This window comes from Cannabis sativa, chromosome 1 (assembly GCF_029168945.1).
Source record: "Cannabis sativa cultivar Pink pepper isolate KNU-18-1 chromosome 1, ASM2916894v1, whole genome shotgun sequence".
Taxonomy (NCBI): Eukaryota; Viridiplantae; Streptophyta; class Magnoliopsida; order Rosales; family Cannabaceae; genus Cannabis; species Cannabis sativa.
Genome location: NC_083601.1, coordinates 47,933,293 through 47,957,412, shown reverse-complemented (window position 1 = coordinate 47,957,412; position 24,120 = coordinate 47,933,293). Strand labels below are relative to the sequence as shown.

Below are 24,120 nucleotides of genomic sequence, written 5' to 3'. Positions count from 1 at the left end.
AAAATCAAAACAGATATGGATTCATCGGTGTACCCATATATATTAGAAGCACTTATAAATTTATATTTATATATATATATAAATTTATTAATATCAACTGCCTAACCTCCAACGAATCCCTTCCAAATGCAAAATAATAATTATATTATATTATTATTTTGGATTTCCATATACATATACCAACAGAGATAGAAGAACTTAATAATATGATTTGATATAAGTTGTTTAATTAAAGGTGATTGCAACCTTAAGCCAACTCCGATTACTATCATGAGTTTAGTGATGAAAATGGTATAGTGTAGTTTTATACTAGCTAATTATTAATTTGATGTATTTATTTATGACTTGATTGCTAATTTGAATGACTTGTTATAAATGAATTTAATCAATTATATAATATGTATTTTTCGAATTTAAGGTATTTTTTTTTCGTGCTAACAATAGTCATTATTATTATTATAATTATTATTGTTAATAATAATAATTAATAAAATCTGGGTCATGATTTGAAAACGATTTTGCAAAACACACGAATTGTGTCCCACACACAAAACAACGTGCGTGACACTTTTTTTTAATTTTTACAGTGACCTTGTTTGGTTTACATGACATGAATATACTTATATATATACACATATATGTGTTTATTGTGGTTGACCAAAAAAATCATATGTGCATTAATCCCTTAAACATGATATGAACATGACAAATAAAAATATTCTCTAATTCACTTTTAGTTAAATAAAAATATATTAGGTGGTGGATTAGCTATATATGCAATAAAAAATTTAATTCATAATATGCCAAGTTCCATATTGTTTTTAGTTGGTTTCTCTTTGGCCTATAGTTTTGATAATTTTTTGTTAATTAAATTCTGATACTCTAGATAATTAATTGAATTTCCTAATTAATAATTGGTTAAATTTTTTAAATGGATTAGTTTTTTATTTTGTAAAGAATTATCAAAATTAAGTGAAATTGTAAAAAATAACTTAAAAAAGAAAAATGACATTTTAAGTAATAACGAAAAGTTTTGAATTTATAAATAAAATAAATCTAACAATTACCTAATTTCGTCAAATAGATTCTATTTTGAATTTATTTAAAATAAGATTTGAAAGTAATTCATACTACATGTTTCTATCCACACAGGGCCGGCCCTAGGCATAGGCGGGCTAGGCCCGTGCCTAGGGCTCACTCTTTTTGAGGGCCCAAAATAATAAAAAAAATGGGGTAAGTTGAAAAATACCACTTTATTAATCAAATTTACCTCTATTTTTAAATTTAGTTGAAACATACCTCTTTTTATATGTATTTTACCCAAAATACCCTGACATAAGAGAGTCACATCGAGAGTATCTTGAAGTGACAAAGACAAAATTAATACAATGTTTAAAAAAAGAGGTAAAAATGATAGACTTTAAAAAAGAGGATAAAAATAAAAGAGAACAGTATAAAAAGGGTATAGAGTATAATTTCCTCTAAAAAAATTATTAAACTTTTATTAAAGTAAAATTAAGTGTATTGTAAACAATAAATAGTTATAATTTAGTTGGTTGAGGTGTATGATATATTATATAATATCATGGGTTTAAATCTCATAACATTTTTTTTCAAATTTTTTTATATATATTTTTTAGGGTCTCAAAATTTAATTCGCTTACAAACACAACATTTTGAGTATTTATGCCCCAATTTATCTTCATTAATAATAAGAGTGTCATAATGTTGATAATGCTCTATTATAAAATATTATATATAGCTTTTTTTTAAAAAAAAAAAAACAAAAAAAACAAAAAAAGTGTATCGGGTCGACCCACGCGGGTACAAATATGCCGACGAAATTAGTGAATAGTGGTGCATCCACGTGGATTGACATGTTGGTCACCTTACTTTTGGTATGCATATATACGTGTTCTTATTAATTAAAGATAAGTCTAATCATAACTAATAATGTCGCTTAGCAATATGTAGTATCTATAAAGTATAAATATGATATGAAATTGACAACTTGAGAAATATATATAAACACACTACATTATAACTTGAGAAATAGCAAAGCAATAATAAACCTTGGAAAATAGTTACACTATAAAACCTTATTAGGTTATCCGTTTCAACCACTTCTTATCTCCTCCTCATCATCATCCTAAGCTCTAATAATATTTAGTTACTCTCTTAATAACTTGTCCTCTACACATCAAGATTACTCCTTTCTTCATTTTCAAAAGAGTGTCAATTTATTCCTCTTTCACATTTTGACACTCAATTAAACTCATAAAGACTCCTACGTACTACTTACTCCCACATTTGGTTTTGAGTCCAAAAACAAAATCAAAATATTCCCCAACTTAGAAAAAATACCTTTTCCCAATTACATGTATCCATAATAAACCATTCACATTTAGAAAGGAAAAAAAAGCCCAATTATTCTAATTTCAATATAACTAGGAAGACTACACAAACTATTTCAGCTCACCAAATCAAAACTACTCTATACTAATTTTTGCTTATTGAAGCAAACCAATCACATTATAACTCATGACTACACAACTTTTTTCACATATTAACTATTTCTTTCCCATGCAAACTTCTCATCATCCCAACACCATGAATAATATCACAACCAACACCAATAACTTCACCGATGCCACCACGGCCGCCACCACCACCACCGGGGGTAACTTTGTCTTTTTCCACCACCTTCAACTCTTGGAGATTTTCGCAGCAATTTTCGTGTTCATAGCCATACATTCACTGAGACAAAAGAGAAAACAAGGGTTACCAGTGTGGCCAGTTCTTGGCATGTTACCGTCTTTGGCCTCAGCTTTACAATCCAACAACATGTACGAGTGGATCTCTAACGTTCTCAAAACACAAAACGGTACGTTTCATTTCAAAGGACCATGGTTTAGCAACCTCAACTGTGTTGTAACATCTGATCCAAGAAACTTGGAGTATCTTCTCAAAACAAAGTTTGTTAATTTCCCAAAAGGACCTTATTTTCGTGACACAGTTCGTGATCTCCTAGGTGATGGTATTTTCAGTGCTGATAATGAAACTTGGCAAAGACAGAGAAAAACAGCAAGTATCGAGTTTCATTCAGCTAAGTTTAGAAATCTAACGACTGAGTCTCTTCGTGAGTTAGTTCACCAAAGACTTTTAACGGTGTTAGATGACTCCGTCCAAAAGTTAACGGCGTTAGATCTTCAAGAGGTTTTGTTAAGGTTAACGTTTGATAACGTTTGTATGATAGCTTTTGGAGTCGATCCCGGTTGCTTGCAAAAGGGGTTACCGGAAATACCCTTCGCTAAAGCCTTCGAGGACGCCACTGAAGCCACCATTTTCAGGTATGTGATTAATAATTAAAATTTAAGTAATTAATAATCATGTTTAGCCAATGAATTTAATTACATATTTTTTTTCAAGAAAAATAAATATTTTGTACACCCTATGTATTTTCAATTATTTTATAATATAATTTCATTTTTTTATTTGACGTGACATTCTTTAAATTGTTGAAGAAATTTATTTCATAAAAAAATGTTAAAATTAACAATAAATAATAAATAAAAGTATGTAATAAAAATATACAATATTTTACATGGAACCGTGAATTTTCTTATAACTAATATATTGGGGAATTATACTTAATATATTATTTTGAAATTTTTTTTTTATTTTTATGATTTATGTTGCTTCCGTAGTTGTTTTGGTATTTTTTAGGTGGGTTTCTATATGAATTTGGATTACGATTTAAGTTATTTTACTTTGTGTAGTTCTATAAAAATAAGAAAAAAAAAACAAAGTTTACAAATGAAAAGACTCCAAATATATATATTTGATATCAAGTTCAGAATAAATTCATATATATTTGAAATTAATTATACATTAAGAAAATTGATTTCTTTCGAATGTGTTAATTATAATAATTAATTTGATGATAGGTTTGTGACCCCCACCTGTTTGTGGAAATTAATGAGGTATTTGAACATTGGAACGGAGAAGAAACTGAAGGAATCATTGGAAGGAGTGGATGAGTTCGCGGAGGATGTGATTCAGACTAGGAAGAAAGAGCTTTCTTCGCGTTGCGATGAGAAGAAGATGAAGTCTGATTTGTTGACTGTGTTTATGGGGTTGAAAGATGAGAAGGGTGAGCCCTTTTCCCACAAGTTTTTGAGAGATATTTGTGTTAATTTTATTCTTGCTGGGAGAGATACTTCTTCAGTGGCTTTGAGTTGGTTTTTCTGGCTTCTTGATCGAAATCCGATAGTTGAGCAGAAAATTCTTGAAGAGATTTCTAAAATTGTGAAGGAAAGAGAAGTGGTTGATGATGATGATGAGATGGTTATGGTGTTTAAAGCAGAGGAGATTAAGAAAATGGATTATTTGCAGGCTGCTATTTCTGAGGCTCTTAGATTGTATCCTTCGGTTCCTGTGGATCATAAGGAGGTAATTAACTAACTTCAAATCTACATATTATTATTACAACATCCTATTCATTCTTCACATTTAATTTAAATTATATGAAACTCGCTACTTAATACTATTTTAGATACTTATAATGTCCAACAACTCGATATAAAACTTTATTGAAAGTATTAGGCATTACGGGTGTAATTAAGCAATTCTCTATTTCTTGAGGGTCTTAAGAAAGAAAAAAAAATACAATTGATATTTTACTTGACATCCTTCAATAATAGTTCAATATTAGAGATGACCTCATAAAATTAGCTTGTGTATGTCGCCAAAATGTTGTGTTCATTCCATTATGATTAGCTATGAAATGTGTTTTGTATAACTTTTTTTTAAGGATTATTAAATTTGTAGGTAGTTGAAGATGAAAAATTCCCAGATGGGACAGAGTTGAAAAAGGGAACCAAAGTGGTGTATGCAATATACGCCATGGGAAGAGCAGAAGCCATATGGGGTAAGGACTGTCTTGAATACAAACCCGAGAGATGGCTAGGCCGAGACGGGCGGTACATGAGTGAATCAGCTTACAAATTCACAGCATTCAATGGCGGACCAAGACTGTGCTTAGGCAAAGACTTTGCCTACTACCAAATGAAATTCGTGGCCGCGTCAATCATCTACCGTTACCATGTCAAGGTTGTGGAGAATCACCCTGTTGTGCCCAAATTGGCCTTGACTATGTACATGAAACATGGTTTGAAAGTTCATCTCTCTAGGCGTGACCAAAAAATTACTACTTCAAAGGTTAATTAATTAAGTACTAATACATCATATCATGTAATAATAATACAGCACTTAGTGCCCTTTTTCTTAGAGTTTTATATATATAAAATATATATATTATAGGAAAGTGTGGAGTGATATGACCACTAGATGAAGTTGGATTTCAAATAAGGGAGTGGTTAAGTGGGGATACTGGATTGTTTATATTTAGTTTTAGTCATATGTTGTTTGAGTTTGTGATTTGAAAAATAATCTTTTATCTGATTTGCAATGATTATTTGTTTATATGTCATTGTAAGTAAAGTTTAAGGTTTCTTTCTTATCAGTTACAGACAATTATACTAAAACAGTAGTCTGAGAATGATGGCATTGAAAAGAAAATTATCCAAAAGAGCAAATCTTGTCTGTTTGGTAGGTTGTTGTTGGTTTGACAAGTAACTGACATGTTTTCTCAATGAAGAAAAAACAATTTTCAAAAACTAGTCACTGAGTCATTGTAATTTGTACGTGTGTAGTTGGTGTAAGTTGGTAAACGACAATCAAAGGGTATCTTGTTTTGGGCAATTTTAAAATATAGAAGTTATAATCAAGTTGGTAAACAACAATCCAAAGGGGTATCTCATTTTTGGACATTAGAAGTTACAGTCATCCCATCTTCACTTTTCATCTAAACACTATTTGTAGAATTACATAATACATCACAATTTCAAGATGAGACATAATAAACAACATTAGAGCTAGAGAAGAGATTAGACATTACATGGGGAATTGTAGTTATACACAATCTCTCCTTCCTTCAAGCTTTTCCATCCCATTCTTCATAGAACTCTTTAAGATACTCTTCCATGAATTTGTGCCTCTTCTCGGCCCTGCTCCGTCCAGCCTAAACCATTTATTTCGAGATTTTCAGGAGTTTTAAAAAAAGCATAAATATTAAAATAAATTGGTAGTCTAGTTTCAACATTTTCAACCATTGTACCTTGGTTTTCATCATATCCTTAAGCTTAAGAAGCTTCTCATGAAAGTGGTTTATAGTGGTCTGCTCATCTTTTTTCATATACTGTTCTTTGGATAAGTCTGATCGCGGCTTGATGTTAGGATCATGTAGAACTCTGTTCCTGCTGCCACCGAAAGTAAAGCATCGAGCAATTCCTGAAATCGGGAGAGAAGTTATCTCTGTGTACCAGAATTTGTTCCACTTTACAAAGCAGTTAGCATTAAAACTTGAAAAGACTTTAAATTCAAAGACCACCAACTGAAGAAAGATTGAAACTTGCTAACATCATTGAGCAATTGTGAACAACTTCCCATAATTAAGTACCTCAATTCTGAATCAAATAGTTCTAAAGGCAAGGAAAATTATCGAATTGACATATTACCAATAGCACCAATTGCATCGAGGCGATCAGCATCTTGTACAACCCCAAACTCTATAGACAGTTCACCAACTCCATCCCCTGCAACCTCCTCTTTGAAGCCTGCAATTTAAACAGAAATTATTCGTTAACAACATCATTTCTTACGTATATGATGAAATAGAGAAGCATAGAAATGTTTCAAGAACTCTATTTACTCAGCTATTGAATTTAACAGAAACTAGAATCTACGCCAGTCATGTATAGCAAACAAGAGAACAAATAAAAGCTATAAATTCATCAAAAAAAATAAGGCATGATGACCATTTATAAAATGACAGCATTAGAAAAGCCTACCCATGCCCTTAATAATCCCCAAGATCTTATTTTTCTTCTCCTCCTCCATTCCTTCTGCCTCCAAAAATTTCTCAACAATTTTCTCCTCAGATGGATCTCTAGAAACAGTCATTTGAAAGAACAAGTCAAGTAAAACACTAAAATAACAAAGTGAACAATCAAGAGATAAAAGGTAAACACTTGAAAACCATAATCCATAGACAAATTTGTGTTAGGAGATGACCTGACCAAATATTGGTGGTGCAGATATCCAACAAAAACAGTGAGACATAATCCAATTATCCATAAGATCTTTAAAGATATAACCATTTAGATTGAGCAAGAAAGTAAGAGCAAACACAAACCTCACGTATTTGTAATCACCTGCAAAAATCAAGTAAGAACAGGGAATGTTAGTAAAATTCCATTACCATGAAGAATAAAATGCTTCATTTTAAACATGTTAAAAGTGTAAACTTTAAGGTAATGGTTGGTATTGGAAACTCACAATTTGTTTTGCCATGTAATAATACAGCACAGAACAGAACTAACCAAATTAATGTAATTTAAGATAGATAATTCCATTGCTAAATGGTCATGATAAAAAATTAAACAATAACCAGCAATGTTGCTTATATATATCTTAAAATTGAGTACAAACCTATATCATGGAGAAGTGCAGCAAGCTCAACCTGACAAAGAAAATTTACGAAATTATTCATAAAAATTGAGGACCCAAAATTAAGCCAAGCCCATCACAGGTGAAAGTGGCTCTTAATTTTCATCAAACAAACCAGAAATGGTATAAACAAATGGGGAAGAAATAAAAATTCAATCTTTACAATTTGCATGGAGTGAGGATTTGAGGAGAGGCCTTCATCTTGGGCGAGCGAGAGAGCAAGATCTCTGACCCTCCAAACGTGGGCAGCGTCGTGGGAGGCGTCGTTCCCATTCATGGCTTTCTCCACCAACTTCTCTGCGTTTCTCACTGTCTCACTCCAACCCATTTCTCTCTTCTTCTTCGACTCAAAAATGGTAGACTGAGTATCCACACTACCAGTACGACTACGAGTACCCAAATTTTGGTTTTTGAGTTTGACTGAAAAAGATCTTGTCTTTCTTAGTAGGGGGCTAATCCGTGGACAACGAGTCAAAGTCAAACCCCTAAACCTCAACCCACAGTAAGGAATATCAACATCCATGGCCATGACATTATATGACGTCATCACCATCATTGTCTACACATGTTGGCTTGTCCTATTTAAACACTTAATTTATGTCGTTTATTATTTTTTGTGTCGTTTTATTCATGCAATAGATATGTTTTCTCCTTTATCTATTTCTGTCGTTTCACCATATGTGTCGTTTTCTGTAATAAATATCGTTTATATAATTAGTGTCGTTTTAACCTTTTATATATTTCTGTCGTTTCACCATTTGTGTCGTTTTTTGTAATAAATGTCATTTTTTGCATTTTTTGTGGACAGACTTTGTATTGTATTGGCCCGTAACTAGAATTTAAACCAAAAAGGATTATTTATGATATTATTCATATAAAAAATTTAAAATTTGAATTTTTAATTAAGTAAACATGATAATATTTCAAGAAATAAGCTAAACAAACATAATAATAAATAATATATATTGGGAAAAAAATGTAACTTTTGTAAAAGTATGGGGTACGTTTGGTAATATTTTTTTAATTAGTTTTTTGTTTTTAAAATTAAAAAAATGAAAACACTTTTCAAAATCATGTTCTATAAAATTATTTTTACTTTTTAATTTTTTAATTAAGAATCTAAATTTTTTTTAAAAAAAGCCACTTTTTCAAAAAAAAAAATTAAACAGATTTTTTATCAATATTTTAGACTGATCCGACCCCAATTTAGACCTTGAAAACCAAACTAGGATTCGGCCCTGCACTTGGACCCACCCTCGGTCCCGATGTCGGACCCAAAACAACTTAAATAAAATTTAATAAATAAAAATGAAAAACGAAATTTACAGAATACACTTTTATTTTTTGTTTTTAAAATTAAAAAAAAAAATAGTTATAAAATGTATTTTTGTTTTTCAAAAATAAAATTTTAAAAATAAAAATTTTACTTCTATTTCTGTGATTAAAGAATTTAAAAATAAAAATATTGTCAAATCATACCCATATTTTTTACAAAAAGTAATTAAAATCTTTAAAATTAAAGTAATTACCGTATTTGATATATATATATATAATTTAAAATCTTTAAAATTAAAAGAAAAATATTGTTTTTTGTAAAAGTATGTATCGTTTACAATTATGAAAAAATTGATAGATTTTAAATGGTGTCAAACATTGAATGCACCTTTGGCTCGGATCATATACATAATATAATAGGTATTATGTGGTAGCTACTAGTAGCTACATTTATTTATTTCTTCTAACGTGGAGTTTTTTTTTTAAAGCAAATATAAGAATATGAATGGTTAAGGCTAACTATCATTATTTATTCTACTTCACTAACAAACTACTCTACTATTCGCTTTCCTTATCCAAACTAATTTCAAATAATAATAATAATAACAATAATAATAATAATAATAATAATAATAATAATAATAATAATAATAATGTAGAATATTGATGTTGCATTGTTTGACAAATAAGAATAATATGGTTTTGGCATGGGATTGTTCAAAATCACTAGGCTTAGGTCGTGATTGGAATTTTAGGATTGCGGTTTTTAGGCCTATATCTCAAGAGATTGTTGAAGTCTTGGCTTAAGAAAATACTTTCGTAGTTAAAGCATGATGATTTTCCGTGTATTAGTATAATAGAATATCTGATTATTTGGTATTGGTTCAAGGTGTTATATTGTAAGATTGTAAACAGATTTTATCTTATTTTAATGATATTTTTTTATGTTTTCTGTTAATCGAGTTGTTGATCGCTTTACGTCTAGAGCGTCTCGTTTATATGTTAATCGTATTCATTCAGTGTGTATAATCTCTCTGTTAATGTTTTTGACATTGTTAAAGCTGAGTTGGTCTAATTAAATGAAATTTTAGTAAAAAAAAGAATTCTTGAATATTTTTTATTTTCAATCAACATTAATTAATAACTAAAATTATAATTTTCTAATTTACTCCAAATTATTAAGTTTTTAATTTGTGCATAGGGTACTTGTTAGCCTCTTTCTTGTGTGTTTTAATCACTTCACTAGCAAGATGAAATTATTAGGCATGCCTAATAATTTGACTAATTTAAAATAGCTATAATTAATAACTTTTTTTACCGGTTGTTATTTTAACAAGAAAATGATAATTTAAGAGATCTCTTATCATTTATTAATTATTGCTTTTCCTTTTCAAATGTGGTAAGTTTGAAGCTTTGAATTAACTAGACTATCCACACTATTAAATTATGGTTTATTATAATTTTGAAGAAATAAAATAAATAAATTATAATCTACAAACTATTAAGTTGTGATTCTTGAGAGTCTCAAAATCTCCAATATATATACTATATACCAATTATATTATATATATAAATTAAAATGAAATTTTGAAAATTGATAATAAAGGTAAGTTGTATACTAATATTATTATCTCTACATATTATTCATTATTCATGTGATTCACTTTCAGCAATAGATATATAAATAGATATTTATAATTATGATGAGAAAGTGATGAGATATATAATTAAAGACATGGGATTCACGACATATATATGTGTAGCTGCCATCACGTTCCACTTAAATCCTTTCCTTTTCCCTCCTACATACGTTAATATATATATATATAGATTTATATATGTATATGTATGTATGTATGATCATACTTTAACGTGTGTACTGCAAATATAGCCTATAACTGTATATTTCTATATTTGTATTATAAATATATATTCAGTAGTAGTAGTAGTAACTATTAATGTATAATAATTAAAGTATGTCAATTAATAATTGAGTCCAGATTGCTCAAATAAAAAATAATATATATTGCGTTGAATTACTGATAAATATTATAAAGAAAGAAGCTGTAGCCTATCTGGTTCCTCCAAATATATAAAAAAGAAGTCATCTATTATTGTTAAATTTAATTTTAGATCCTCAAAAAAACACATAATAATAAAAAAATACCCTCTGATAATTAAAATATTAACCATCATTAAATTTAATTTTTTTTTAGTCATGTAAGCTATAGTTATTTAAGATATCTTGTAAAATTTTGAGATTTTTAGAGAAATTTAACATGTTAAAAATAAAGTTAAACAATTTATTGCACACGTGATTCTTTTATTTTATATGCGTGTGAAATAGAGTACTGTTTGAACATTATTTTATACATTAATTGTAAATTATTTTGAATTATTTATTAAAATTTTACAAGAAATCTTAAATAATTATAACAATTATGAAAAAAATTAAATTAAATTTTTTTTCAAATACCAAAACAAATAAAATTAAATTAATATACTATTTTCTAAGGTATGGATTGTAGAAATACCATACTAGTTTTTTATATGAAAAAAAAAACACAGACCAGAGTTTTTTTTACTCGTTATTTTTTAAAAAATAATAATAATAAATCATTTCTCCATTCAAATAAAACAATCAAACATTGTTTTTTTTTTTTTTGAGAAATAGAACTGTTATTATAAAATAAGTGAGTCTTTTACAACAACAGAAAGAATAGCCGAGGGAAAGTCCTCAAGCCATGTACAAACATTATCCAACACTAGAGCTTGTTTAGCCAAACCGTGAGCGGCTTGGTTACCATCACGATAAACATGATTAACACAAACTGTAGGGAGATAGGATAATTCAGTTTGAACATCAAATATTAAATCTTGAAAAGATGAACGATTTGATGTTGATTTGCGGAGAGCATTGGCAAGGATTAAAGAATCCGTTTCTACCATATCCACCTTAAAATTGAGTTGTCTCGCCCATTTGAGACTATAAAAAAGTCCCTTAGCTTCCATCTCTTGTGGTAGACAGCAACCATTAATGGGGTGAGACATTGCAGCCTTGACATTGCCATTTGAATCCCTGATTATAGCACCAAAACCAATTTTATTACAAGCTTCATCAAAGGCGGCATCAACATTCAATTTCAGGCAGGTGGGAGGAGGAGGCGACCAAGCTTTCGAAATAGATGGTGTAGCAGGCGGTGACAAACCAGCAGGAAGAGATAACTGCTGTGTAGACTTATAATTGTTTAGAAAATTCTGAGCCTTAGCAGAAATAACAGTCGGCTGTTGGGGAGATTTACCATGAATGACATTGTTTCGATCAGACCAAATAGACCACATTGTGCAAAAGATCATTTCCAACTCAGATTTGGTATAATTCTCTGAAATTTGAAACAAAAAGTCTTCTATGTTCATGGAAACAGCAGCCTTGTTATTAAAAGTAAAACCAGCAATTTTCCATACATGTCTAGCATGTTTACACGAAAACAATGCATGTCCCACCGATTCCCAAGCATTAAGGCACAAACTACACGAAGCTGAAGTGAGAGATTTTTTCTTAAAAAGTTCAGCAGCAACCGGCAATGCATTATGTATAGCTTTCCAAGAAAAAATTTTCACTTTAGGGGGTAGTTTGAGCTGCCAAAAGGACTTCCACCATGCAGTGTTTGGGTTGGAAACCGACTCATTAGTATCAGCTGAAGAGGAACAAGCAAAGAAATAACCTGATTTAACTTCATACTCGCCTCCCGTACCATGCCAAATCCAATAGTCTGGGCCTGCATTATTGGATAAAGGCAGGGATAATATCCTTCCAACATCAACAGATGAAAAGTCAGCAGACAATTTACTAAAATTCCACTCACGATCTGGTGTAATATAATCTGCAACAACACTATTCGGACACCCAGTATAAAAGATGGGAGTGAAAATCAGATTGCCAGGAATCCAAGGATCAGTTGCACAGTTGATACTAAAACCATTCCCAACTTTCTTCCTAAATCCTTTTTTCAGTAATTCTCTGCCCCAGCAGATCCCTTGCCAAGTGAGAGAAGAGGCACCACATGTTGCAGCAGAGAGAAAATCATTCCTGGGAAAATATCTACCTTTAAGTACACGGAATAGCAGAGAGTTATGATTTTGGAATAACCTCCAAGCTTGCTTTGCTAGAAGAGCTTGATTGAAATGGATAAAATTACGAAATCCTAAACCACCTTCCATTTTAGAATTACACAAAAATTTCCATTGTTTCCAATGAATCTTCTTTTTATCTGTAGTCGTGCCCCACCAGTAATTTGACATCATACTCTCAATTTCTCGACAAAATTTAACAGGAAGTTTGAAGCAACTCATTGCATATGTGGGAATTGATTGAATGACAGCCTTAAGTAGAACCTCCTTACCACCAACCGAGAAGATCTTATCAGTCCAAGCATGTAATAATTTCCAAATACGCTCCTTTATGTGATTGAACATGTTCTTCTTATCACGCTCAGAATAAGCTGGTAAACCAAGGTATGACTCATGACAATCGCATATAGGCATGCCGAGAATGTTTCGGAAAGAGTGTTTAGCAACCTCAGTGGTATTAGGAGAAAAGGACATGACAGACTTATCAGTATTCAATTGTTGACCAGAAGCTTTGTGATAAGTGTCCAAGACTCTTTTGATTGCACCACAAGATCTATCATCCGCCTCACAAAACAACAAACTATCGTCAGCGAAGAGCAAGTGAGAAATGGACGGCGAGTGTCTTGAGATAGCTAAACCTTTTAAGCAGCCAATCGACTCTTCATATTGTAGCAATCGAGACAATCCTTCAGAACAGATCAAGAATAGATAAGGAGATAGTGGATCTCCTTGCCTGAGACCCCGTTGGGGTTTCACATTGCCTGAAATTGCACCATTGACAATGAAAGACAGTTGAGTAGTTTGTAGGCAATTCATGATAAGAGCCACCCAACGAAGACTGAACCCCATTTTTCCCATAACAGCCGCTATGAATGACCACTCCACGCGATCAAAAGCCTTGCTCATGTCCAGTTTGAGCGCTGAAAAACCTTTCCTACCCCTAGTTTTGTGCTTGAGGCAATGAACCAATTCAAAGGCTACCAAAATGTTATCAGTAATGAGCCTATTAGGCAAAAAAGCGCTTTGAGTTTCTGAGATAACATGAGGAAGAATTGTTTTAAACCGAATCACCAAAGACTTAGAGATTAGCTTATAGACAACATTGCACAAACTAATTGGGCGAAAATCTTTCATTGATTTTGGTTTCTTGATCTTTGGAATAAGAGTAATCAGTGTTTTGTTGAGAGCTTCAGGACTACCCCCTTTGTTGAGAACATGAAGAACTGCCTGTGTGACCAAGTCACCAACAATATCCCAATTATGTTGATAGAATAAGGCAGACATTCCATCGATACCGGGACTGCCATCACCATTCATAGTTTTGAGTGCCTCAAAGACTTCTGTAGCAGTAAAGTCTCTCAAAAGAAAAGCATTATGTTCAGCTGTTACAGTAGTAGGAATGACATTAAGAACATGCTGTAAAGCCCAATAGTCTTCATTTTGTGCTTGAAAAAGATTCTCAAAGTATGCAGCAACCAAACCAGAAATTTCATGTTGAGAAGTGTAGACAGATCCTGCCTCATCAGTTAACTGTTTGATCTTATTATTGGAGTATCTTGCAGAAGCTTTCGCGTGAAAGAACTTGGTGTTACGATCTCCTGATTGCAACCAATCTATTCTAGCACGTTGCTGCCAGTATTGTTCTTCAGTGGCCAATAAATCATCAAGAACGGCTTCAGCTTTCTGAACTTGCTGGTAATGTGAAGTTGCTGGTGTAGAAGTGTTAGAGAGGGCTGTGACAGTAGCTTGAGCCAAAGAGATCTGAGATTTAAGGTTCCCAAACTTATCCATGTGCCAAGATCGAAGAGAAGCAGCACACTTTGATAAATTGCCACTCAGAACATCAATCGGATTCCCTGAAGAAAAGTTCCAGCATTGAGAAATAATCTGGGAACATTCAGCTTCCTTAAGCCACACTTTTTCAAATCGAAATCGCGATCGATACTTGACAGCAGAGGTAGAAGATTGCATATTAATTACACTGAGGACAGCTCTATGGTCTGAACCGTAGTAATCCAAATGAGACACATGTGGGGAAGCCAAATTATCTTTCCAAATGGTATTAATGAACACCCAATCGAGACGCTCTTGTAAAGCTAGTGGATTCCGTCTATTCTTAGCCCAAGTGAATTCAGGACCCGTGTGAGAGAGTTCAATAAGAGAGCATAAGTCAATTGTGGTTCGAAATGCCATCATATGATTATCAGAACGTATAGGACCAGAACTTTTGTGTGAATGTGAAAAAATCTCATTCAAATCACCTACAAGCAACCATGGATCCATTGGAGAGACATCAGCAAGTCTTTCTAAAAGAGTCCAAGTGTGCTTTTTATTAGAGGCTTCAGGAAAACCATAGACAGCCGAGAAGTGCCAACGTGGACCATCATTAAAAGAGATATAACAATCAAAATAGTTAGAGTTCATTGATAATAGAGTTACATTTACATCATCATGCCATAGCAACATTAAACCACCCTTAAGACCAGAACGAGGGACTTCTAGACCATTATTAAACTTTAAACATTGTTTAAAACGAGAAATACAACCAGAAATTAACTTAGTTTCCATAAGAAACAACAAGTGGGGAGTTTGCTCACGAACAAGCAAACACAGACGACGGAATGCACTCGGATTCCCCAGACCCCGTGCATTCCAACTTACAACATTCATGATGAAAAGCGGGATTGCTGAGCAATCACCGCTGAAATGTCCTCTGAACCAGCAGAATCATCACAAGAGGTAGAAACTGGCAGGTTGGCAGTCGCTTCAGTTGAGGAAGGAGAAGGACTAGAACCATTTGATGCACGACATCTCTTAAGAGTTTTCCTTAGTGAAAGACTATCAAATTGTCTCTTAAAAGCTTTGTTTGGATTGGTATTTTCCTGGTCATCAAAACCATCCATATCATCAAGATAAGAGTGAGGCTGGTGCGAGATAATAGTAGCAGCAGAAGCTTCCCCAGTCTTTTTGGAAGAGATATCCATAGTAACATTCTGGCAGATTTCTTCACGAGAAATATTAGGAGTGGGAGGATAAGTGGCAAAAGTGTGACCAGCAGGGAATGGACCAATGTTGGGAGTGAAAACATCTTTTAGATGAACCACTGAATTATCGCAAGGGACAGTTTTAAGGCCAAGAGAATGGCTTGCAGGAACGGCAGCAGTAAGTGGATGCTGAATATTTAAACCAGCAGTAACAGAAGGCTGAATTTTTTGTGTAGTAGAGGAAGAAGTAGTGCGAGTGGTGGTAGGAGGATGATGATTCTTATTAGTATTTGAGGATTCTCCCTGTAGGAGAGGTCTTGGATGTGAAGGAGGCCGATTGTTGATCTGTGGAATTGTTGCAGAGAGTGTTGATCGTGCTAGTCGAGTCAAGAGTGGCCATGCACTTCCTTTAGAAAAATCCGATCTATATCGATCATAACTAGAAGTAGGCAAAGGAGCACCCTTCAAACTTGGTCTATAAGCCAGTTCTGATTCAATCCCATTATCCATATTTTCAAGATGGACCAAACACTTATTAAAAACATGTCCAATTCTTCCACATTCCATACAATAATCCGGCAAACGTTCATACCGAAATTCCACCCAAAATTCATCTTTGATATTGGGAAGAGAAATCATTTTTCCCCTTAGCAATGGCTTAGTAATGTCCAATCGAACTCTAAAACGAAGAAAAGGACCCCAGCCCTCAAAGCAAGAATCCTGGAAGACTTCAATAAATTCCCCAATTAGATTTCCCAAAGCCTTATAATTCATCATCATATCTATTCATCAAATGAAAGATTTTTCCATCCATTTCATAATTAAATAAATTAATTAATTAATTCCATAAATGTTTTTTTTTAAAAAAAAATACTATTTGACGTGAATAACATGATTTTATTTAAATAACATTATTATTAATTATTAGAGGAAACCAAACCAGGCCACTAAGTTACAATCTATTATCTACATGATCCAGCTGATTTTATTTTCTCCAATCAATATTCTAATAATTACGTATCAAGAATTAATAGTAATATTAAAACCACGGTCAATTTAGATATTAATAATCTTTCTTTTATATTTTTCATTTTTTATTGAACTTCTACTAATTTTCATGAAAGTTTTTTTTAAAACAAAAAAAACAAAACAAAAGTCAAAGAGATAGATACACGTAAATTTATTTGAAAATTAATAAATAAATAATCCACATTTTTGTTTTCTTACTTTTAACGTGAATTAGTTATATATTAGTAGCCAATTGGTAGTGACGGAGTTTAGGGCTGCCTGCCATGATTTAATTTCAATTCTTGAAAAAATAATTTTTTTTAGACAATTTTTATAAGAATAAATAATATTTTAAAAGAAATAATATTTTTAAAAAATATGTAAATTAATTAAAAAAATTGGTAGCCTTTAGTAATAATTTTTTAATCAATTTTTATTTTTAAAATTAAAAAAGTAAAAATATTTCCAAAACTATGTTTATAAAATTGTTTTTATTTTTTAATTTTTTAATTGAGAATAAAATTTTTAAAAACAAACAAAAAGTCACTTGCAATATTTTTTTTGAGCTACTTTTTTTAATCAATATTTTAGACTCTAACTAACTAGACCTAAACCGGACCCAAACCCAGCCCCGCCCTGACACTGAACCCACCCTTGACCCGAACCTGGACTTAACCCAGACTTAAACCCGACTTAAATAAAATCAAAAAATAAATATGAAAATAAAGTTTACAGAACATACTTTTATTTTCTGTTTTTAAAAGTAAAAAAAAAAATAATACGCATTTTATTTTTTAAAAACAAATTTTTTTAAAAAAAAAATAAATATTTTAATGTTTGTGATTAAAAATTAAAAATCAGAATTATTATCAAACCTTACCTGAATTTCTTTTTCATTTGAGCTCTGAAATAAGTTGACTCTAATGGAGCTAGGGGCAGAATGCCATCGCCCTCCCAAATATTATTAATTTTTTTAAAATTAATTATAAGTAAGAAATAATTAAAAAAAAAAGTAATTAATCAAATAATTTTATATTATTTTACAAGTATTGACCCCTGCTAAATTTGGATCCGGCTCCGCCATTGCCAATTGGTATATATTTCCAGCTTTTATATTGACATTATCTTAACTATGAAGTTATAATTACAATATTTGTTCTTACACTGAGTTTGGGTTTGCGTTTGACCCGGTAAACTTTTCACACATACAATAATATTTTACATAATATCATATTAATATTACTAAATTTATGTACAAAAGAGTTTATTACTAAAAGAAAACACATGTACATATAGTCACTTCACTTGCAAAATGATTTTGATTTAATAATTTTGACAAATTAAATGACTTTTTCATACATTTCTTTCAAAAATTATCAACACCTTAATTATAATAAATTCCAGCCACTGTCACAAATTCTGATTGCTTCATTTGGATTATGACCTCTAAAATGACATTTTATATATATATATATATATATATATATAATTATGAAAGAAAATATGCTGGATCAGTGTGGTGCTTAGCACTAATCACTATTAATCTTATATTATAGATTTTATATTAGCAGTAAACAAAGAATGCGAGACCAATGTTATAAATAAACTATTATTAATAGCTAGCTCTATCAATCTAATTATATAAATATATATAGATATTGTAGAAATCTTATTGTGTATATGGAGTGGCGGACCTAAGTCTCAGGGAGTCCCTACTTTTTTTTAGCATAATTTTCACATGAAAACTTGATAAAAATTTATATTTTTATAATATTAAATATAATTTTTAGTGAATAAAATAACAATAAAATTTAAACTATATTATTATTAATATAAGTTTAATCATTATATATATAAATAAATTTTTTATATAAATTTAATCACATTAATATATTATTTATCAATTATCAAATTTAAACTATATGCACACATAATTTATGTTTCAGTCAAAGTTCAAGAAAAATATTATTTTATGTTGTAATATAATTTTAGAATTGTGGGCACGCAAGTCATTGGCTCATACATAGGTTTATAGTAAGCTATAAATTATTAATTAAAATTTAATTCGAAAATTTTTATTTTTCTTTCTTATTTATTGTGTAATAATTCCAATTAAAAACAATAAAATTTAATTAATGAGAGAGAGGTAATAATAATAAAAACTAGAGAAAAAAAACGTGTAAGATTATTTTCTCTTTCAGCCACTAAAGTCAAGTACATCATCCTTTCCTAACTAACTAACCAAACAAATAAATTAACTACACTTCTAAGAGCGACGTCGTTTTATACTTAATAATATATATATTAAATATATAACACATAAATTTATTATTACAACATCATTTAATAAATGAAATCTTATTATTTAGAAACTTACCCAAACAATGAATATTATCATATATATATATATAGTCTTCAAATATCAATCTCTCTCTAAAATGCCAGACTCAACTTCCTAGCCTTGATCTTTAATCTCTATCTCTTAATTCCATGGCCAAAATTCCCAACAAACCCTTTAAAGATCATCATGATAATATTAATCAATATACAGTTTCCAGTAACAAGGCCAGACTTTCCTCTTCCTCTAGAAATAATAATTTCTTGTGTTGTTTTGGATTTTCCGGGAAAAGACTTTCCGGGAAAATAAATTCCCCTCAAGAAAATATATCAAGTATTAATATTAATGATACAACTAAGAATAAGAAGAAGAAGATTTCTTGGCCAGCAAGGTTTCGCAAAAAAAGCCCAACTGGCATAAAAACCGTACCGGTGGATTATTCAGACAAAGATTGGTCGAAACCAAAGTCAAAGTCAACAGATCCTACCGCCGAAAACTGTTCCAGTGATATTCAGATTGTAGTCCCGGCCGTACACGATCCGCCCCCAAAGGAAAAAACTCATCAAGATCAGGTATTAATAATAATAATAATAGTTATAATTTAGTTACTTAATTAGAGTTTTAATCACTGTAATTAGTGCTTAATCTTTTTTATTTAAAAGGTTCGTATTAACGGCGGCAACCTCGAAAATCGGAAACCCTCAATCTCGGGCCCACTGCATTCCCCAAAAGGCGACACGGGTCAAAGTCGATTCTCATTCAGTCGGAAAATCGAAGCCATACGAAACGGGTCGAGTCAACCCGGTTCGCCATCGAACGGAAAATCAAAACTCGGCCGAGCCGCCGCAGTCATGACTCGGCAGCACTCGGATATTTTGCCCCTTCCGATTAGGGAAAGACCACAAGTTGCGCCGACAAAACGAACCGCCGGCGGCAGGAGATCGGCTCAGCCAGCCGACGCCAAGCGGTTCGAACCGTTAGTGGGTATGTCGATTTTGTTGGTGACTTTAGTGATAATGGTATTGTGGGGTCGGGTCTGCGCCATTCTTTGTACGTCTGCGTGGTTTTATGTCGTTCCTTGGCTTAGCGCCGCCGTGGGAACCGGCGGTGGAAGAGGAAACGGGTCGGGTTCGGAGGGTTTGGATCTGGATTCTGAAGAGTCAAAGAAAAAAGTGGTTTTTGAAGGTTTTCTTGAAAGGAATTATCACAGGTTTAACTCGTAGTAGTTTGTTTTTTTATTTATTTATTATATTTTATTTTTATTTTTATTTTAAGTTTTGGTTTTGGGGTTGCACAAACATAAATAAATAAATAAAAAAGAAAAATAGGAGTGAGCGCATGTTAGTGGTTGAGTGAGGTGTTTTTGTTAATTTGAGCCGGGGGTACAGTACATGATGGCTTGATATGTAAATTCGTGTATAAAATGGAAAAAGAAAAATGAAAAGTCCAAAGATCTTCTAGAACTGTTTCATTTTTTCTTTTGAGAGTTTAGAAAATGGAAAGAGGACTATGTAATTGGAAGAAAAAAAATAAATAAACAAAATAAATAATAATAATAATAATTCAAATTTAGACATTTTATTGCTCCTCGTAGAATTCAGAGAGATTGGGATTTGTCACGTGATTTTCACGTGAGCTACATGATGACTTAGTCAAACTTTCTCTTGTTTTTGTATTAATTATTGATGATGTCTAAGTTGAGCATTAATTTAAATTCATGATTTTCAACATATTTTACGTTTCTTTTTTTGAAAAGGTTCAACATATTTTACTTAAACGGTGAAATTATTTCTTTTTTTATCTTTTTTTTAGAGAATGAATTTGATTTTTAATTAATATGCTTAATATCGCCATCAAAATACTAATAAAAAAGCCCCTAAAACTTAAGAAAATATTTAGGTAGAGTACACGTACAAAAAATATATGTACTTAGAGATATTTTTTTTCATTAGGTCATTTTATATTAATAATTAATTAATTTATTTTAGATTATATTATTTTTTTTTAATAAGTTGGTAACTCTAATAAAGAAAATTACTAATATTTAACATTGTGAACTCTTAAGTCTCATTTACAAAAAAAAAAAAGAATTTTTTGAAAAAAAAAACTTTTCCAATATTTTGTTTGATATAGTGAAACTTGGAGATTGAACATTATGAACACATTGGACATATAAAACTAAAATTTAAATATATTTGATTGTATAATTAATTAATCAAATAACACTAATGTTTTACCACAGTTTGTATTACTCAATTAATATGACTTTCGATAAATATTATTCACTTAAAGGTTACTTATGTTAAGGCCGACCCACCATCATCATCGCTCGTTTCTTTAATTAAATCTCTGGTCCGATTATGATTTTATGAGAATCGATATTGTTCTTGGAAGAGGAAGACAAGCTTAATTTGGGCGTGCGAAGACAACCGAGTCTCTCTCGATGAGAAGGAAACGGTCGACTCGAAAGCCAGCAACAGTGGTGCGATTGGGTACTTTTCCAGCGATTCTTGAACGGCCGGAGAATGAACAGACGCCGGAGATGCCGGCGATGGGTGGAGAAGAGTTGTGCAAGGAGATGGGTTTGAAAAACCTCTCTGCTGAAAGAACCCTAGACGTTTCTGCAATGGGGGACGATCCAAATGGGGCAGAGATCATGAAGGAAGCAGATGGAGAAGGGATTACGAAGGATGAAGGGAATGGTGATTTTCAAGCTTCGGCTAGGAGTCACTGGGCGAAGCTTCAAGATGGGCAGAAGTTGAATGTTACAGCAAGGTTACACTATGCTGAACCAATTATTCAGGCAGGGTTCAAGGTTGCTAAATTAGATCTTGTGGAGGTGGCTGAACAAGCTTCAGAGTGGAACTCAGCAGTTGTTTGTATGGTTATGGGAGCTAATCCCCCATTTGCTGTGTTTGAAGGCTTTGTAAAACGAATTTGGGGTTACCTGGGTATTGAGCGAGTGGTCAGGATGAACCAGGGACTTACTATTGTGAAGTTCAAGGATGAGGCCACCAGAGACATGGTTCTTGAACTAGGGAATGTGCAGTTTGACAAGAAGCCGATGATAGTCAGACCGTGGACACAGGATCTTGACACTCTGAGGTTAGTTCGATCTGTTCCTCTCTGGATTAGATTACCTAACTTAGGATTGCAATATTGGGGTTTAAACTGTTTGAGTGCCCTTGTTAGCACGATTGGTAAACCGATTATGATTGATAAAGTAACAAGGGAGAAGTCTATGATTAAATTTGCAAGGGTTTTGGTTGAGATGGACATTACTGATGATCCGCCGTTTGTTATACATTTTGAAAATGAAAAAGGGCAAATTCAAGAGCAGTTTGTTGAGTATGAATGGCTCCCCATTAAATGTAACAATTGCAAGGGATATGGCCATAACATGGCGGAATGTAGGAAAAATGGTCCGAAAGTTTGGACTAAGAAAAACCAGCAACATGAGAAGAAAGTGGAGGATACTCATCCTACTGATGTGGTTGATTTGGTGGGAGAAAATTTAGTTCATGCTGAAGATAATGACATTATGGGAACTGTGAAGAAGATTGATACTAAGGAAGGGAAAAAGGGTGTTGAATCTGGAATCACTACTCCAAACCGGGATTGTGTTAATGAGTGGAAGACCCCAAAGAAAGTTGGAAATTCAAAAGTGATAAGATCTCTTGAAGTGATTGAGCAAGCTTCGGTTCAAAACACTTTCAAGATTCTGCAGGAACATGGGAAGGATGTTGAAAAGTGTAACTTATCTTTCGAGGGTGAAGATGGATTGCACCAACATACTTAGTTGGAATGTTCGGGGTATGAATAAAAGGGATAAGCAGGGTGATATCCTTAGTTTGTTGAAGCTTAATAAAGTAGGGGTTGGTGCTCTTATTGAGAATAAACTAAAAAACAATAAAGTGGATGAGATGTTGGTAAAGGTGTTTCATGGGTGGGATTATCATCGAGGTGATCAATGTGAAAGAAGAATATTGGTTGTGTGGCTTAAGTCGTTTGTTCAAGTTCAAGTGTTAAAGGATCATAAGCAACTCGTTCACTGTCTTGTGAAGTTTATTGGATCTCAACTAGAAGTGTTTGTTACTTTTGTGTATGGTTTCAACACCATTGATGAGAGAGTAGATTTGTGGAAGGAGCTCTCTTTGATTAACTGTCAGGGGGTTCCTTGGTTGATAGCAGGAGATTTCAATGCAGTTTTCTGTTATGGTGATCGTACTGGCTATAGAGCAGTTACTCCTAGTGAGTTGGTGGATGCTACGGCTTGGATAGCTCAGTCCAAACTAGAAGCTCTCAAGATCTCTGGCTCAAAATTCACTTGGTCAAACAAGCAAGATGGGAAGGATAGGGTCTATTCGAAGATTGATCATGCCTTCATTAACGAGGATTGGATAGATTCTATGCCTAATTCTTTGGCTAGCTTTCAATGGGAAACATGTTCTGATCACTGTTATTGTGTGATTAAAACCCATCAACAGGGGGTTTTGGGGATCAAGCCTTTTAGGTTCTTTAATCTCTGGACTGCTCACAGCAATTTCCAGGAGGTGGTGTCTAGCAATTGGAATAAACCTATGGCTGGTTCTGGGCTTCATCGTATTCTTCGGAAGTTGCTTCGGCTTAAACATGTCCTTAAAAGATTCAACAGGGTGGAAATTGGAGATGTGGAACAGAAGTATCATCAAGCTAAAGCGGATTACCAGTGTGCTTTAACTATTGCTCAGGAGGATCCAACAGATGATTGTGCTCAATTACAAGAGAGAAATGCGGCCGCTATGTTTCAACAACAGGCTGCCATGTATCAGAGTT

General features: G+C 32.3%; 3 protein-coding genes across 4 annotated transcripts; 2 read left to right on the top strand and 1 right to left on the bottom strand.

Annotated features, from left to right (window-relative positions):
* The first annotated feature begins 2,013 nt into the window (after window positions 1–2,013).
* On the top strand, window positions 2,014–5,484 carry LOC115708003 (cytochrome P450 86B1). Its single transcript, XM_030636148.2, has 3 exons — window positions 2,014–3,350; window positions 3,948–4,452; window positions 4,831–5,484. Exons 1-3 carry the CDS (start codon window positions 2,542–2,544, stop codon window positions 5,227–5,229), a joined length of 1,713 nt encoding a protein of 570 aa, XP_030492008.2. The 5' UTR covers window positions 2,014–2,541; the 3' UTR covers window positions 5,230–5,484.
* LOC115708004 (uncharacterized) lies at window positions 2,717–8,137 on the bottom strand. Of its 2 annotated transcripts, XM_061118583.1 has the most exons (8): window positions 7,733–8,137; window positions 7,552–7,582; window positions 7,256–7,274; window positions 6,912–7,009; window positions 6,579–6,677; window positions 6,179–6,351; window positions 5,960–6,082; window positions 2,717–2,757 (listed from the first exon to the last, which is right to left on the bottom strand). In XM_061118583.1, the coding sequence occupies exons 1-7, from the start codon at window positions 8,123–8,125 to the stop codon at window positions 5,996–5,998; spliced, it is 900 nt and encodes a 299-aa protein (XP_060974566.1). In that variant the 5' UTR covers window positions 8,126–8,137; the 3' UTR covers window positions 2,717–2,757; window positions 5,960–5,995. The 2 variants fall into 2 exon arrangements, with proteins under 2 accessions (XP_060974566.1, XP_030492009.2); XM_030636149.2 differs by lacking the exon at window positions 2,717–2,757 and having other exon boundaries at window positions 5,764–6,082.
* An 11,209-nt stretch (window positions 8,138–19,346) lies between these two features.
* LOC115708001 (uncharacterized) lies at window positions 19,347–20,881 on the top strand. Its single transcript, XM_030636143.2, has 2 exons — window positions 19,347–19,877; window positions 19,968–20,881. The coding sequence occupies exons 1-2, from the start codon at window positions 19,458–19,460 to the stop codon at window positions 20,526–20,528; spliced, it is 981 nt and encodes a 326-aa protein (XP_030492003.2). The 5' UTR covers window positions 19,347–19,457; the 3' UTR covers window positions 20,529–20,881.
* The last annotated feature ends 3,239 nt before the right edge of the window (window positions 20,882–24,120 follow it).